A 15,204-nucleotide genomic window follows, 5' to 3' on the forward strand; every position below is an offset into this window, starting at 1 on the left:
CGTGAAGATAAAATATTGTTTGCAAGTATATTATATTCTGTTTAGTTTAACTTTCTTCGACAACAGAAATTCAAAGGTCCTCTAATATATTTGCTACATACTTTAAAGAAATTGCTTCATGCTTGAAAAAATGAAGTTCCGTAATTGATTTTTCCCTTAGTTCCAAATAGGCTGAATGGAAAATTACTATTTGAATACTTCATTGTCTTAATGTTCAGTGAATTGATTAATTTGATTCCTTAAAAAAATGTCATTAATTGGCAAGAAATTTGAAAATAAAAATATTTTCCATTCTATTTAAAAGTATGAATAATAAACTAAACATAAGAAAGTTAAATTTGAAAATATCTATCATTTATTGTATTGTAATGTAGTGCTTGGTGGAATCAACATCTTCATCTGATGCAACAACAGCATTGGTTAGTAAAAGTGGTTACAGGAGTATATATTTTGGTACTGTTGTTAACCACATGCTCAAATACACTTAGCAAGAAAAACTGTTGAAGCATTTTGAGTGCTTAGGAAAGACTTAAAAGACCTCCTTCTGCTATTTCCCAATACAATAATTGTCGGATATCGATCTCCAAAAACTCTATTATGGATCAATATTCCTAGTTCTCAATACTCATGTGATGTAGTATATAAAACTCAATAACTCTTCAAACACTTACTAAAACATTTAATCTACTTTAACTACATCTAATTACATTTACGGACATCTAAAACTACGACACACACAAAACGTTACATCAAAACATAAACATTAGAACAGAAGCCCGCCTAACAGAAGTTGCCAGATACAAGAATGATACAATAAAGTTTTTAAAAATAATCTCGTAACCAGTCAGTTTTCTACATCCTCCCACCTTGAGTTGGGAGAGTTCGCAACTCAACAAATCTCAAAGTCACAAATCGAGTCTTTTTGGTCCATGTACGATTCTTCCAGATCGAGTTTTGACAGTTTCTGAAATGGGACCTTCAGGATCTAATACTCGTGTCTGCGACACTTCATGAGCAGCTTGCTCTTGTTGCACTTTAGGAGTAACTTGCTGTTGTTGCACTTTAGGAGTAACTTGCTCTTGTTGCACTTTAGCTCTGACATCCTTAGCCACATCATAAGTTATCTCCAATGGAAACAGTCGTTGAATCGGTCTTAGTATTTCTCCACGGGCTGTTTTAAGTCTCACGAGTCTGGTAATTCCCTCTTTTCCGGGGATGATTTCTGTCACACGTCCCAAGGGCCAGTTGATACGCTTCTGATTATCGTTTCCTACAAGAACAACATCACCAACAGAAATAATCGACTTATTTTGAAGCTTTGGCCTTTGAATTAACGAGCCTAAATACTCAGACCTGAATCTTTTCCTAAGGTCCTTTTGCAAAGCAAGACGATATTTTATCCTTTTATTTAGGCTTTTGTGATCTGCTGCATCACAGTCGGGCACTCCAACTTCTCTAATGTCTTGTAGGAATAATGATGGTGACAGTGGAACAAAATCTGTATCTCTTTCTGAAATATAGGTGAGAGGTCTCGAGTTGATTATCGATTCACAGTCGCAGAGAACCGTGATCATCTCCTCATATGACAAAAAAGCATGACCTAACACCCTCTTTAGTACATTTTTCATAACTCGAATCAACCTCTCCCACCAACCTCCCCACCAGGATGCAGTAGGGGGGTTAAATTTCCATTTAATGCGATGTATTGCTCCGTTCTCAACGATCCGGTTCCAGTCTAAAGAACGGAGCAAATTACTAGCACCAATAAAGTTTGTTCCATTGTCACAGTAGATAACTGAACATCTACCTCTTCTTGCCACAAATCTGCGCAGGGCCAACAAAAATGTGTCAGTGGAAATGTCTGATAGAAGCTCAAGGTGTACAGCTCTGTACACCGCGCATGTGAAAAGACAAACCCAAGTCTTTTTCTCATCTTTCAAGTACAATGGGCCAGCTAAGTCCACTCCTACAATTTCGAATACAGCAGTGTCTCTGATTCGATCTTTGGTAATTGGGGCTGGCTCTGCATCTAAATTTTTTCCAGAATGCCTCTTGCAGATAACACATTTTGAGATGATCGATCGCACAGTTTTTCGGCCATTTAAGATCCAAAAATGTTCTCTCAGCAGGTTAAGTAGCATTTGAGTCCCCACATGTCCATGTCTATTGTGAAAAGAAACTATTAAAAGTTTCACAACATGGTGTTGAGAAGGAAGGACTACAGGTCTTCGAAAAGAATGGCTGTCTTCACGATACTCAATTTTTGTTCTCAATCTGATGATGCCATCCTCATCTTTGTAAACTCTTAAAGTTTTCAATTTCTCGTCTTTTTCGTTAATGAATGCTTCACTTTGAATGATCTTTATTACTATTTTCTCCGCTTCTTCAAAGTCCTCTGCATCCAGAATATCACATTTTCTCAATTCTTTTGGTTTTTTGCAGTTTCTAAAAAATCTCAATATCCATCCGATCATACGCACAATTTTCTCATATTGGGAAAAGTAACTATAGTACCAATCAGGCTCTTCCGTGTTCACGTTTTCGATGGCGTGAGCACTCAAACAGGCAGTCGGGGTAGACACAAGAGTTTTCTTTCGTTCCTTCAGCACTTCATCTTCATTGACTACTACATCTGAGAATGGCCATTGATCAGCAGGTAAATATAGCCAATCAGGGCCCTCCCACCATTTGGACTGCACTAGTTTCTTGGCAGAACAACCTCTACTTGGAAGATCGGCAGGATTAAATGAACCAGGCACATGTCTCCAATTTTCTTTGGAAGTCAAAGTTCTGATTTCAGCAACACGGTTTTGTACGAAGGTACTCCAAGCATCTTCTCTTTTTATCCAAGTTATCACTGTCGTTGAATCGGACCACAAATAGATTTTTTCATGTGGGATCTCTTTTGTGATAGATGAGGCAAGGCGTGCAGTGATTGTAGCAGCCAATAACTCTAGTCTTGCAATAGTGGTCTTCTTCTTTCCCGTTGGGGAAACTCGGGCTTTAGCACTTAACAACTGAACTTTGACATACTCACTCGTCTCAACTCGAAGAAAAGCTACTGCTGCATAAGCATACATGCTCGCATCACTGAAAAAATGCAAGGAACATTTCTCATTCGCATCACCAGTTTTTAAATGTCGAGGAATTTGCACCTTTTCGAGATGAAATATGTCTCTCATCCACTTCAGAAACTCTTCTCTAGTATTGGAGTCCACTTCTTCCTCCCAATTCAATTTTCGCTCCCAAGTTTTCTGTAGCAGAAGTTTTGGAAACAATGCAACAGGACAAGTTGCACCAATAGGATCGAAGATACGATGAGCTGCAGATAGAATAGTTTTCTTCGTCACATTCTCTATACAAAGTTCCTTCAGGCTGTTCATATTTATACCCAAAGTATCCAGACCTTTGTCCCACTGTAATCCTAAAACATTCGTGACAGGAGCGCTTCTATCCTTTAAACATGTGCTTTCCCAGCCTCTTAGTTGAAAACTTCTCTCAGCCATGACATTGGTCGCAACCTCAATGAAGAGTTCAAGCTCTTTCTCGTTTGGCACACTTGTCACACAATTATCCACATAAAAACTCTGCATTAATAACTTTACCATCCTCTCTGGATATTTCTTATCCTGATGGTTTAAAACCTCTTGCAAGTGGTGCATAATAACAATTCCAAGCAAAAAGGGACTGCATGACACACCAAAAACTACACGACCATGTCTAAAGTACTTCAATTTACCATCTTCTCCAATCCACAGAAAACGCAAAAAATCTTTATCTGAAGGTGACAGACAAACTTGCAAAAAGGCCTTGCGAATATCAGCAATAACTCCAATTTTTTCCAACCGAAAACGATATAAGATATTTGGTATCAATTCAATCAAATTAACTCCAGTTTCTAAACAGTCATTGAGGCAAGGGGCACCTTTCTGTCTGGCGGAAGCATCGAATACAGGTCTGATTTTGGTGGTACTATTCTGCTTCAAAACAGGACGGTGTGGTAAATAATGTGCAGGGAGATTAACCTCGTCTTTAGTCACTTCTTCTATGATATCTTCTTCCAACCACTCTTTAAATACTGCTCCATAGGCTTCGAACAGTCCTTCGGTTTTAAGTCTCTTTACAACTTTGTGTAATCTCTTCTCAGAAAGTTCAAAATTGTCAGGAAGTGGAAGATGATCTTCAATCCAAGGTAAACTCACAATATACCTATTGTTCTCTATTTTAACTGTGTCTAAGAAATGCTGCCTCGCTGCTTCTTGTAATTCAAACGCCGTCTTCTTTTCAGATGGGTCTGTGATACCAAGAGAATCAAGAGTCCACAAATCTGTTATGCAAGCACTTGTCGTGAGCATTGAAGTGATTATTAAGCTTGTATTCTCACTATTGGCACGTCCTATAACCGTCCAACCTAGCTTTGTTTCAATGGCAGTGATTCCATTTTTCAGTTGGAGATGGTTTCCGGTAATCAGCTTTCCTGCAACATCAGCTCCTATGAGAATTTCAATCGGACCATCCAAATCTTCTGCCAAATGAATGTTGTAATCTCTAAGTTCTTTAAAATGTGACCCTCGTTTTCTAGACAATATTGAGTCACAAATCACTTCCTGTCCGAGCACTTCAAAATGGCAGCTATACTCCTCGGAAACGCTTGACAAATATATCATATATACATCATGTTGGCAGGTTGAGGTATTGGAACCACCGAACAGTGAGTGTTGTAAATACTCTCTCCTTTTGGCCTTGTAATTCATTTCTTCAGCTGTTGCTTTCAGAATATACGACCGCTGAGATCCAGAGTCAATGATGGCTCGAGCTTTACGTTTAGTGGTTTCTCCTCTCACAAGAATGGTTAAAGTTTGTAGGAAAACATTGGAACATTTAGACAAGTTGGCCAGAGCTTCGTCGTGTTGTATCATTGATTCTCGAACTTTAATATCTGTAGGGACAGAGGAAGAATTGGGTTCTGGTGACAATGCTCTACACAAAAATAAATGATGCTTCTTCCCACATAATTGACAGTTGAACTTGGAACGGCACGTCTTCACTCCATGTCCCTCTCTCAAACACAAGAAGCAACAACGGGCCTTCTCTACAGCACTTTGTTTTTCATGCAAAGTCAGTTTAGAAGCTTTTTTACAGTTCCATGAATTATGTTCCTCAGTACAAAAAATGCAAAGCTTCTTCTTATTGAGATTAGAGGCCAAAAGATCAGTTGCTGATGATACTCTTGTTTGAAACTTCTTCTCGTTAAATTCTCGACGACTGTTGGAAAAGCTTGATTTTTTAGGTTGATCAAAACTTTGGGAGGCTAACACAATTCTCTCTTCTCCCTCCACTTCATCCTGAAGAAAGTCTAAAAGCCGATCTAGATCATTACTTGGCATTTTCCTACATGAAGAGGTATCTTTTTCCTCGGTTGTTAAACTATACGTCACCTCCTCACTCACTCGTCTATGTGTAGTTCGGAATCGCTCCCAGGCCTTTAAAGTCTCGTCAGGGAGAGAAGATTCAACTAGAGGGAACAACATTGCAGCATATTTATCCTTGGTCACTCCCAAAGTCTCTAAAGCTCTTAGTTTTGTTTCTAATTGATCATACAGTTTACGTATGGGGATTTTTTGCAACTTTTGTTTTAATAGTACAATAGATAACAGATCTCTCACGTAAACCTCGACGAGCAACTCTTCTCTGCCATAGCGTAGCTTCAACTGTTTAACCGCTTTTTCATAATTTTCACCACCAGGGGGGAAACTTTTAATCAACTCGTCAGCGGGTGAACCTTTCTCCATAGCGTGTGCTAAATAAGCATATTTATCATGGTTATCGAGATTGGAATCGTTATCAATTTTTTGAAATTGTCCCCAAAAACACAACCAGTTCCTTATATTTCCATCAAAAGTGGGTAAATTGATTTTAGGATAATGTAATAAATTGTTCGGTGTAGTACTCACCGCTCCGGAAACAGTAGAAGCCGAAGAATGTTCTTTTTTCTCATCCAAAAGATCATGTAATTTATTTTCTAAAATTCGCCACTTATCAATATAGCTCTCTGAAATGTCGATTTCATTATTGATATTTTCTTCAGTCTCTTCAGAAGCAAATAATAGTTCTCGAAATTCGTACTCACTCGCTACCATTAGTTTCGCTTTCTCTTCTACAATTTTTAATTTCAAAATTTTATCTTCGATAGTCAAATCATTTTCACAGTTCAAAAAATCACTATGAGCAATCGTAAAGAGTCTCCGATACTGTTTTCGAGAATTTTTTAGTTTCTCCATTACGAAAATATAACAAGCTCAAAAGTTATGACTTACACGAATCGTAGCAGATATCCTGTCGCGGACGCCAGATGTCGGATATCGATCTCCAAAAACTCTATTATGGATCAATATTCCTAGTTCTCAATACCCATGTGATGTAGTATATAAAACTCAATAACTCTTCAAACACTTACTAAAACATTTAATCTACTTTAACTACATCTAATTACATTTACGGACATCTAAAACTACGACACACACAAAACGTTACATCAAAACATAAACATTAGAACAGAAGCCCGCCTAACAGAAGTTGCCAGATACAAGAATGATACAATAAAGTTTTTAAAAATAATCTCGTAACCAGTCAGTTTTCTACAATAATATTAATAATAAAAACACTATAATTATATCTAGATTTTTTTTAAAATAAGTTTAATACATCCATAATTAAAAAGAAGCATCTAAACAATCATATAAAACAAATGTACGCAACTCAAACCAAGAGCAACTTAAGTACATTTTCTGTACAAAATAAATGTACAGAAACTCAAAACCAAGGTGGATCTTTTCTTAGAGTGAGCAGTTCTAAAAAAAAGATTCACCTTCAAAAATTATAATACTCCCGTATAATATTCAATGAACAGAATTCATTTTCCAGAAAAATTATAAATGGGAAATAAAAACACTGATGATCCCATTCAGTCGTAGTATGTTGCAATGTAACAAGATAAACACAATATACCAGCTGATGAAATGCTTAGTTTTATTCCAATGTGTAACCTTTTTTCTATCATTTGCCTGTTTTAGCCCCTTTGATCTGTTCCCCCTGCATTTTGTCAGAATTATTAAAATATTCCATCACATTATTTAAAAAGAATGAGGATAAATTCATATCCTGAAAGAAGTTGGATGACCAGAAACTCACAGAACGAATTATTGTCACTGAATTGAACAAATTATTACAAATGAATTATTGTCAAGGAAAGATAACATCATTAAATAGGAAAGCTCTTTCATCTCAAAGGCACCCAAAGGAAATGCAACAATGTGTAAAATGATCGTTATAAAATTATTTCGAAACTTTCCAAAGAAATTTAGTGAAATTTGCTCAGAAGAATTGAAGCATTATTGTAAATATAAATTCACGATTAATTGAGAAATTGAAATACTTGTTCATGCGAAAATTTTGATGCATAAAAATATAAAAAATGCATTCCACTGATATCGAAATTCAAATGAAATTGCTTACTCCAATGAAAAAAATGTAATAATGAAAAATTACTCCAATTATTAATTTTTTATACATTGAAATACTACATACTGATAACATGGAATGGATTCAATTTAGAGTTTAAGAAACAAATAGAAGTTCCTGATTTTATGTTTAGAGGCACATATCATAAATTATTATACACCAGTCGTTTTTGAGGAACAGATAGATGCCTCACTTTCGATACTGGCTGTATTTAATATCTGCATACAATCATCGAGATATAATTTGATTATCATGCTTAAGTGAAATTGCTGACATTACAGCGGAGTATAAATGTCTTGCATATATAAGGTTCAATGGTTGGTTGGTTGGTTGGGGTTTTATGGCGCAAGAGCCATATCTAGCCATACTGCGCCAAGCAAAATGTAAAGTAGGCTTTATCGATGATTAAAAATATCTACAGCACCAGACTATGATAAAAAGTTTCATAAAACATAAATATATAATATTTAAAAATGTAAAAAAGAAAACACAAACAATTATTTTGAAAAAGAGTAAAAAGGAAACGAATGATGGAAAGTTGTTAAAAATTTTAAAGTGATAAGGCATAAGTAATTTGTGAAAATATCAAATGCGATTTAAAAAGCCTGTGGCTCTCAGAAAGTTAAAAATATTTGGGTGGTATTTCTCACCCACCAAGTCCTTCAAAATTACTGACGATGTATGAAAATATTGGATACGATGCGAGTTAAAAGTAGGGCATTCAATCAAGATGTGTTTTACACTAAAATCAACATGGCAGGCCGGGCAATGTGGTGCCCTTTCGCCAAAAATGTGCCTATGCGTGAAACGTGTATGTCCTATACTGAGGCGAGTCAACCTGACATCCACCCCACGTACAGGGAGGACCGGCTACGAGCCAATGTTACTCTTCACTTCATGCAGTTTGTTATGGATCTGCAGATCCCATTTACTTTGCCAGGTAGAATAGATGTAATTAATGAAAGACCGCGTAATATCATTATAAGGAAGTCGTTGGTTCAAACACGACAATGCAGATTTTGCAGCAGAATCAGCCATTTCATTTCCATGAATGCCGACATGACTGGGAACCCAACAAAAAATGATTTGATAATCCTCATTCTGCAAGAGGCGCAAAAGGGATAAAATTCGTATTGCTGTTGGATGCATGCGATTATGATAGTGAGAAAGTGTTTCCAGGGCACTCATGCTATCGGTATAAATTATAAATTTTTGCTGTGGCAAATATGAGATCTTCTGTAGAGCGCAGAATATGGCAAGCAACTCAGCAGTAAATACTGAACAACAATTATGAACCCGATAGCTCCCTATATCAGATGGAAGTACTATGCCATAACCGACATGACCATGTGATTTCGAGCCATCCGTGAAAATTGGATCAAATGAGGAATACCGATGGCGATGATAGAAAAATAGCTGTTGGAAGACAACAGGTGCAGTTGAGGATTTATCGAAGCCTTTGAATGGAATTTACAAAAGAGAATTTCGGGGCATCCCAAGGTGGAAAAATAAAGGAGTCAACACTTTTAACACTAACAGTATTGAGGTCCGAGTCACTTATGAGCATTTTGGCTCTCTCATAGAATGGTAGAATGTGAGACGGACGGGCATTATACAATCTACGAAGACCACTCGGAAATGTCATTTGACTTAAGGGGTGTTTCAAAATAGATTTTGTTTTGAAATAATATGAAACAGAAATTTTCTGGCGTCTTAAATAAAGGGGCAACTGGTGACAAATAACATAAAGGCTTTCAATAGGAGAAGTACGGAACGCACTGGAGCAGATCCTTAAAGCAGAATGGTGTACAGTATCCAACCGACGTAAAGCAGATGATCGCGCCGAACCATATACCATACACCCATAGTCAATGCGCGAAAGGATGATTGCATCATAAATACGGAGTAGAGAGGTCCGATCGGCACCCCAGGATGTTCTGGAAAGTACTTTCAAAATATTTAACATTTTCTCACACTTCATTCGCAAATGCAATATATGCGGAAGGAAGGTGAGTTTCCGATCAAATATCACTCCTAAAAACCGTATTTCACTCACCACTGGGATAGGTATATTTTGAATATAAATATTCGGATCCGAATATAAATATTCGGTGAATTATTCTCTTCCGGCAGAAGTGAACGCATCTACTCTTCTCAGGTGAGATTGCGTGCCCATTGTTGTTGCACCAAGCTACCACCTTATTTACTGCGTTTTGCAATTGTCGTTCTATGAGATTCATGTTGCTACCTTGACATGAGATCTGCAGATCGTCAACATAAAGAGTTCCATTAATAGATGGAGGCAAATGATTTAAAATTTGGCTCAGATGAACTATAAAAAGTGTAACGCTGAGGACACTTCCTTGCGGAACTCCCTCAGCTTGAATAAAAGGATTAGAGTAAAAGTTGCCAATTCGAACACGAAAAGTACGTCTTGATAAAAAGTTTTGTAAAAATATGGGTAAGTTACCTCTAAAACCTAGATTAAAAAGTGTTGAAAGTATGCCGTTGCACCATGTAAGGTCGTATGCCTTCTCAATGTCGAAAAATATGGAAACTAGGTGGTTCCTCCTCACAAAGGCATTGCGTATTTGGGTTTCCAGTAATACGAGGTTGTCAAAGGTAGACCAACCTCTACGGAAACCACTCTGCAACGGGGAGAGGCATCCCTGTTTCTCTAGTTCGAAAATTAGACGAGCATTAACCATGCGCTCGAAAGTCTTACAGAGGCAATTTGTAAGAGCAATCGGTCTGTAGTTCAGAGGAATTGAGGCTTCCTTGCCAGGTTTTAATATTGGGATCACAATAGCTTCGCGCCATTGTGAAGGGTACTTCTGTTCAATCCATATTCTGTTAAATAGTAATAACAGATTCGAAAGGGAAGGTGCATTCAAATGGCGGAGCATATTATATGTGATCCCATCTGGCCCGGGACTGGTATCATGGACTTGAGACAAGGCCATTTCCAATTCAATCATCCTGAAGTCACAATTATATGGAAGAGTACTTCGGGCATTGAAGCGCAAAGGCAACCGTTCCGCGCGATTCTTAATTGCCAGAAATTCAGGGCTGTAAGAATCCGTTGCGGAAACTTGTGCAAACGCTTGGCCGAGAATGTTAACAACGGCTAATGGGCTTGAATACATCATATTACCGGTTTTTATAACAGGAATAGAAGTTCCATTATAGATCCCATTAGCAGCCTTAACCTTTTTCCATAAAAGTTTACTCGAAGTAGAGGATGTGATGGATGAAACAAATTTAATCCACGATTCTCTCTTACTACGACGCCGAATGTGACGACCTAGCGCTTTGGCTCTTTTAAAAGCGATCAAATTCTCAGTCGTAGGGTACCTTCTAAACAGATTCCAGAGTTTCTTTTGGTTCTTATGACTGTCGCGACAAGCTTCGTTCCACCACGGCCTACGGAATTTTCTTACACGTGGGGATGTTTTTGGAATGGTGGTGTTCGCGGCGTTCATTATTGTATCAATGACATTTTGAACTGATTTTGAAATATCTGCATCACTGACCATAGTCTCATTGATAACTGCTAGTTGTGAGAATGTAGTCCAATCTGCCCGCTGGAACAGAAAACGCGGAGGACAAATAGTCGCACCTCGACCATCAGCGTGGGAGATTATTAGGGGAAAGTGATCGCTATTGTGCAGATCATCTTCAATTCTCAAATTCATCAACGGTAGCAGTTCAGGAGTGCATATGGCTAGGTCAAGACAGTGGAAGCTACGTATGGGCGTATGGAAGTACGTTTTCTCGTCATTATTGAGCAGACAGAGACAGTTATTAGCAATAAACTGTTCAATCTGCTGCCCTCGAGAGTTTGTATTATCCGAGCCCCACAAAATACTATGTCCATTGAAGTCGTCAAATAAAATGAAGGGTGAAGGAAGTTGGTCTACTAGATTGTCCAGGTCTTGCTGACGGATGATACCGTGAGGCGGAAGATAAATACAGCAGACTGTGACCAAAGATCGTATATGGACCTGTACAGCCACAGCCTGAAGAGTGGTATGCAAATTGAGAGGTGTGCTGGGATAAAGGTTTGATGGGAAAATACAGACACCTCCAGAAGAATGAGATCCAGTGCCTGCATCTTTCCGAACACAGTTATATCCGCGTAATTTTAGGGGAATGTTGGGTGTCAAGAAGATTTCTTGAACACCGAAACAGATAGGATGAAATATGTTAATAATTGATTTCATGTCATGAAGTTTGGAACGAATGCCGCGACAATTCCAAGAAACGAAGGTACCCATTAAGAGAGAGATTTAGATGGGGAGTGTGAGTGAGCAGCTGTAGGAGTTGCGTGATCTTCGCAACTCATAGAAAGTGCATCTTCATCCTCAGACGGATGGAGCTTAAAATCAGGGATAGTTGGAGTGCCTCCAAAGATAGACGTTAAATCCTTATGGGCTACACCATCTCTTGCTAATCCCAAAGCGACGGAATTCCGAGAAGTAGATTTTTGTAACTTGACAGAAAGATCTTTATGTGACATGCCACGTTTAGCAAGTTTCAATGTCAGTGAGGACTGAGGTTTTTTCTATCGAGTTTTTTTAGATGCTGATAGATCCGGTTTAGGAGATTCTGAAATACTTTGAACTGAATTATCAGAATCAGATTCTGATGTTTTTACAGGAAGTTTTGGTTTTGGAGTTTGCTTTATGCAGTTTTCACAGGAACAATTTGTACAAAATGGTTTTTGAACAACGGAGGCATAGCTAATGCCTGGCGTAGGTGTCTGAATTTGAACTGTACGTCTAGCTTCTAGGTATGTTATGTTTTCTTTTATTTTGATAATAGTGACTTCTTTTTCCAGTTTCCAGCGGGAGCAATTTCGAGAATAAGAGGGATGATCGCCACCACAGTTTACGCACTTTTCTGTTGCGGAACACTGCTGGCTATCATGCCCTTTATCAGCACAGCGGGCACAAGTGAGTGTCCCGCGGCAATTAATCTTCGAGTGGCCAAAGCGCTGGCATTGGAAACACCTCAATGGATTTGGTATAAAATGACGCACAGGTAACTTAATATAACCGGCATATATAAATTCAGGTAGCTTGGGGCTATGGAAGGTAAGCACATAATGCTTTGTTGGAAGGAGTTGACCATCCCGCCGAATGGCAATCTGGCGAACATGAGTCACTCCTTGAGGTTTCAATTCTGAAGTAATTTCTTCCAGAGAGACATTAAATAATTCTCCGCAAGTTATTATACCTTTGGAGAAGTTTAAAGATATGTGCGGACTAACAGAAATGGGTATAGAAGCTAGAGCTTTCAGTTTCATAATTTGCTGTGATTGTTTTTTAGAATTTACTTCAACTAATAAGTCACCAGAACGCATTTTTTTAATAGACTGTACCTCACCGACGGTAGCAGAGACGGTTTTCTGAACTAAAAAAGGTGAAACGAAGTTAAACGTATCTTGTTTTTCCGATTTTCGTTTAATTACGAAAAATTTGTCAAAATGTTCAAAATTAGTTAAAGATTTATAAACTTGACGCCCACTGAAGGGACCACGTTTGGAGGAGCCCATACGATATTAGAAAAGATTCGGGTCCGACGGCACCGCCCACCACGGAGCCCAACAAGGGAAGGCAGCCACCGGCTCTGGACATTTCCAACCTCGGTACTTACCCTAGTGCTAATCGGTACCTATACGCTGGGAGCTACTCCCGGGGACAGTGGCCACCCTTAACGCCAAGCCCAAGGAGTAGCCCCTTCGCTTGATCCCTAGCAGACTAGCCACTCAAGTGACTAGGTACCAGCCGATTGATACACCGGGGACCACAGTGCACCACCCGTCTTTCAAATGGGTCGCCACGCACGGCAAACACGTGGGGTTTTGGCTGTCCATGAGAAGCAAGAAGCAAACAGAGCGGCGACTGCTTGTCATAGAGAGCTCCCTCGCTTAACGTCGAGGGATGGAAGGGTCAAGAAAACAGCAGGAGGAGTAGGGGAGAGTAAAACATAAAGGGAGTATAGATCCCTGGGAACATCGGGATTGGGACACCCGTACTCACCTATAGTAGGCGAGCCCCTGAGGGGATATAAGGTTCAATGTATACATGAAACTTTCTAATGAAGACCAATCCATTGATATTATAGCAATATTAAAAATATATAACTGTTATATTTATCATCTAATAAACTGGAAAAAAACATATTACAAATATTTAAAGTGAGTTTAAATAGCAAAATTAGTTTTTGGTGATTATTTGATGAACATGTCCTAGCCTTCAGATAAAAGATAATTTGTTTGAAGGGGGCAGAAATGGGGAGTTAAATAAATATGCGTTGTTTAGAATCTAATCATATAACCCACATAGAAAATATAGAGAAAAATACTGTTACAAAACATGCATAGTCCAAGGTTTAAATCTGCATGGCATAAAACTTGAAATAAGAGAAATGAAGTGTGCTCTCTTTTATAATTACCTGTTGATTAGTTTCTTCAATCATATAGGCTTTTGATTTGCAAATGCTAAGTCCTGCTACACTGCATAATTTGGATGGATTTAATTTCCTCAGAAGCATGATGAGCTCCTAATTTAAATTTCAGGTATGCGCTGCTCTTCAGGTGGTTTAAAACATCTCAATAGTAAGTAATTTGCTCTTCATCCATTATAGTATCAACAGAATTTTCTGTAGTAGAACTTCCTAACAAACTCCTAAAAAATAATTTCATTACATTTTTATTCTAGAAAGTGAAAAAGAAAATCTGCTGAACAAAAGTGACTTTGTACCCAATGTGATGAAATAGATGAAAAGAAAACAAAAATAATCATTATTTGGAATAATATCTCATTCAACATTTGGAATAATATCTGATATTACAAAAATCAGTCTTTTAGAAACACACTTGACATGCTAAATGAATGCAGTAAAAATATTAAAACTATAAAACATGGCGCCTATGTTAATTTTATTTTTAAAAAATAAGCACTTTTAGTGAAAAAATAAAAATCAACTATGAAGTATTTTTTTCTTTCTTTTATTAGAGAACTATGAATTCAATGAAATAAATTATGTTTTATAAACTAAGTAAATGTCTAATTTTTTACAAATATAAACATAAATACTATCAGAATAACTAAATTTTTTTGGTTCTTCTTATATATGGATGTTATGTTGGTTATATTTTATAATATAACCAACATTGAAAATAACTTTTTTTAATACAAATTTTGTTAAAAAATATTAATAAAAGACTTTCATTGGATATCTTAAAGGATTCAATTACATAAAAGTCAGTAGTATTTGAAAGTAAGTTCTTCTGGTACATTAATAAAATTTGATATCCTCGATATAAAGATTAAGAATTTTAGTACACAAATCTAGAGTACAATAATCATACTAATTTTATTAAATATGTAAATAAAAGGTTGTGTCCCTTTCGAGATTTTTCTAAACTGTTATTCCTTCTTTTATTCTTTTAATACCTTCAATTTTCGCACAAATAAGTTTTCCCTAATCACTATATCAATTTAGTAGCAATCAAGAGGTTCTGGCTTGCCGAACAAGTAAATTCGCATCAGTAATTTCCATTTCTAAGATTTTTTTTTATTCTAATTTTTTAAAATAATATTAACTGAGTGTATTCTGCTATTTTACTTTATATGGTCATAGACTACATATTGTGAAAAATAAAATTTCCACTTC

General features: G+C 37.3%; 1 protein-coding gene across 1 annotated transcript in view; it reads right to left on the reverse strand.

Moving 5' to 3' along the window:
• Window positions 1-15,204, reverse strand: part of LOC129975064 (gem-associated protein 2-like) — a 59,648-nt gene that overhangs the window by 24,205 nt on the left and 20,239 nt on the right. Inside the window, exon 4 of the mRNA XM_056087945.1 lies at window positions 13,981-14,213. Coding sequence (XP_055943920.1) covers window positions 13,981-14,079 — 99 coding nt within the window. The 5' untranslated portion in view covers window positions 14,080-14,213. The remainder of the gene's footprint in view (window positions 1-13,980; window positions 14,214-15,204) is intronic.

The sequence above is a fragment of the Argiope bruennichi genome, chromosome 7 (genome assembly GCF_947563725.1).
Source record: "Argiope bruennichi chromosome 7, qqArgBrue1.1, whole genome shotgun sequence".
In the NCBI taxonomy this organism is placed as follows: domain Eukaryota; kingdom Metazoa; phylum Arthropoda; class Arachnida; order Araneae; family Araneidae; genus Argiope; species Argiope bruennichi.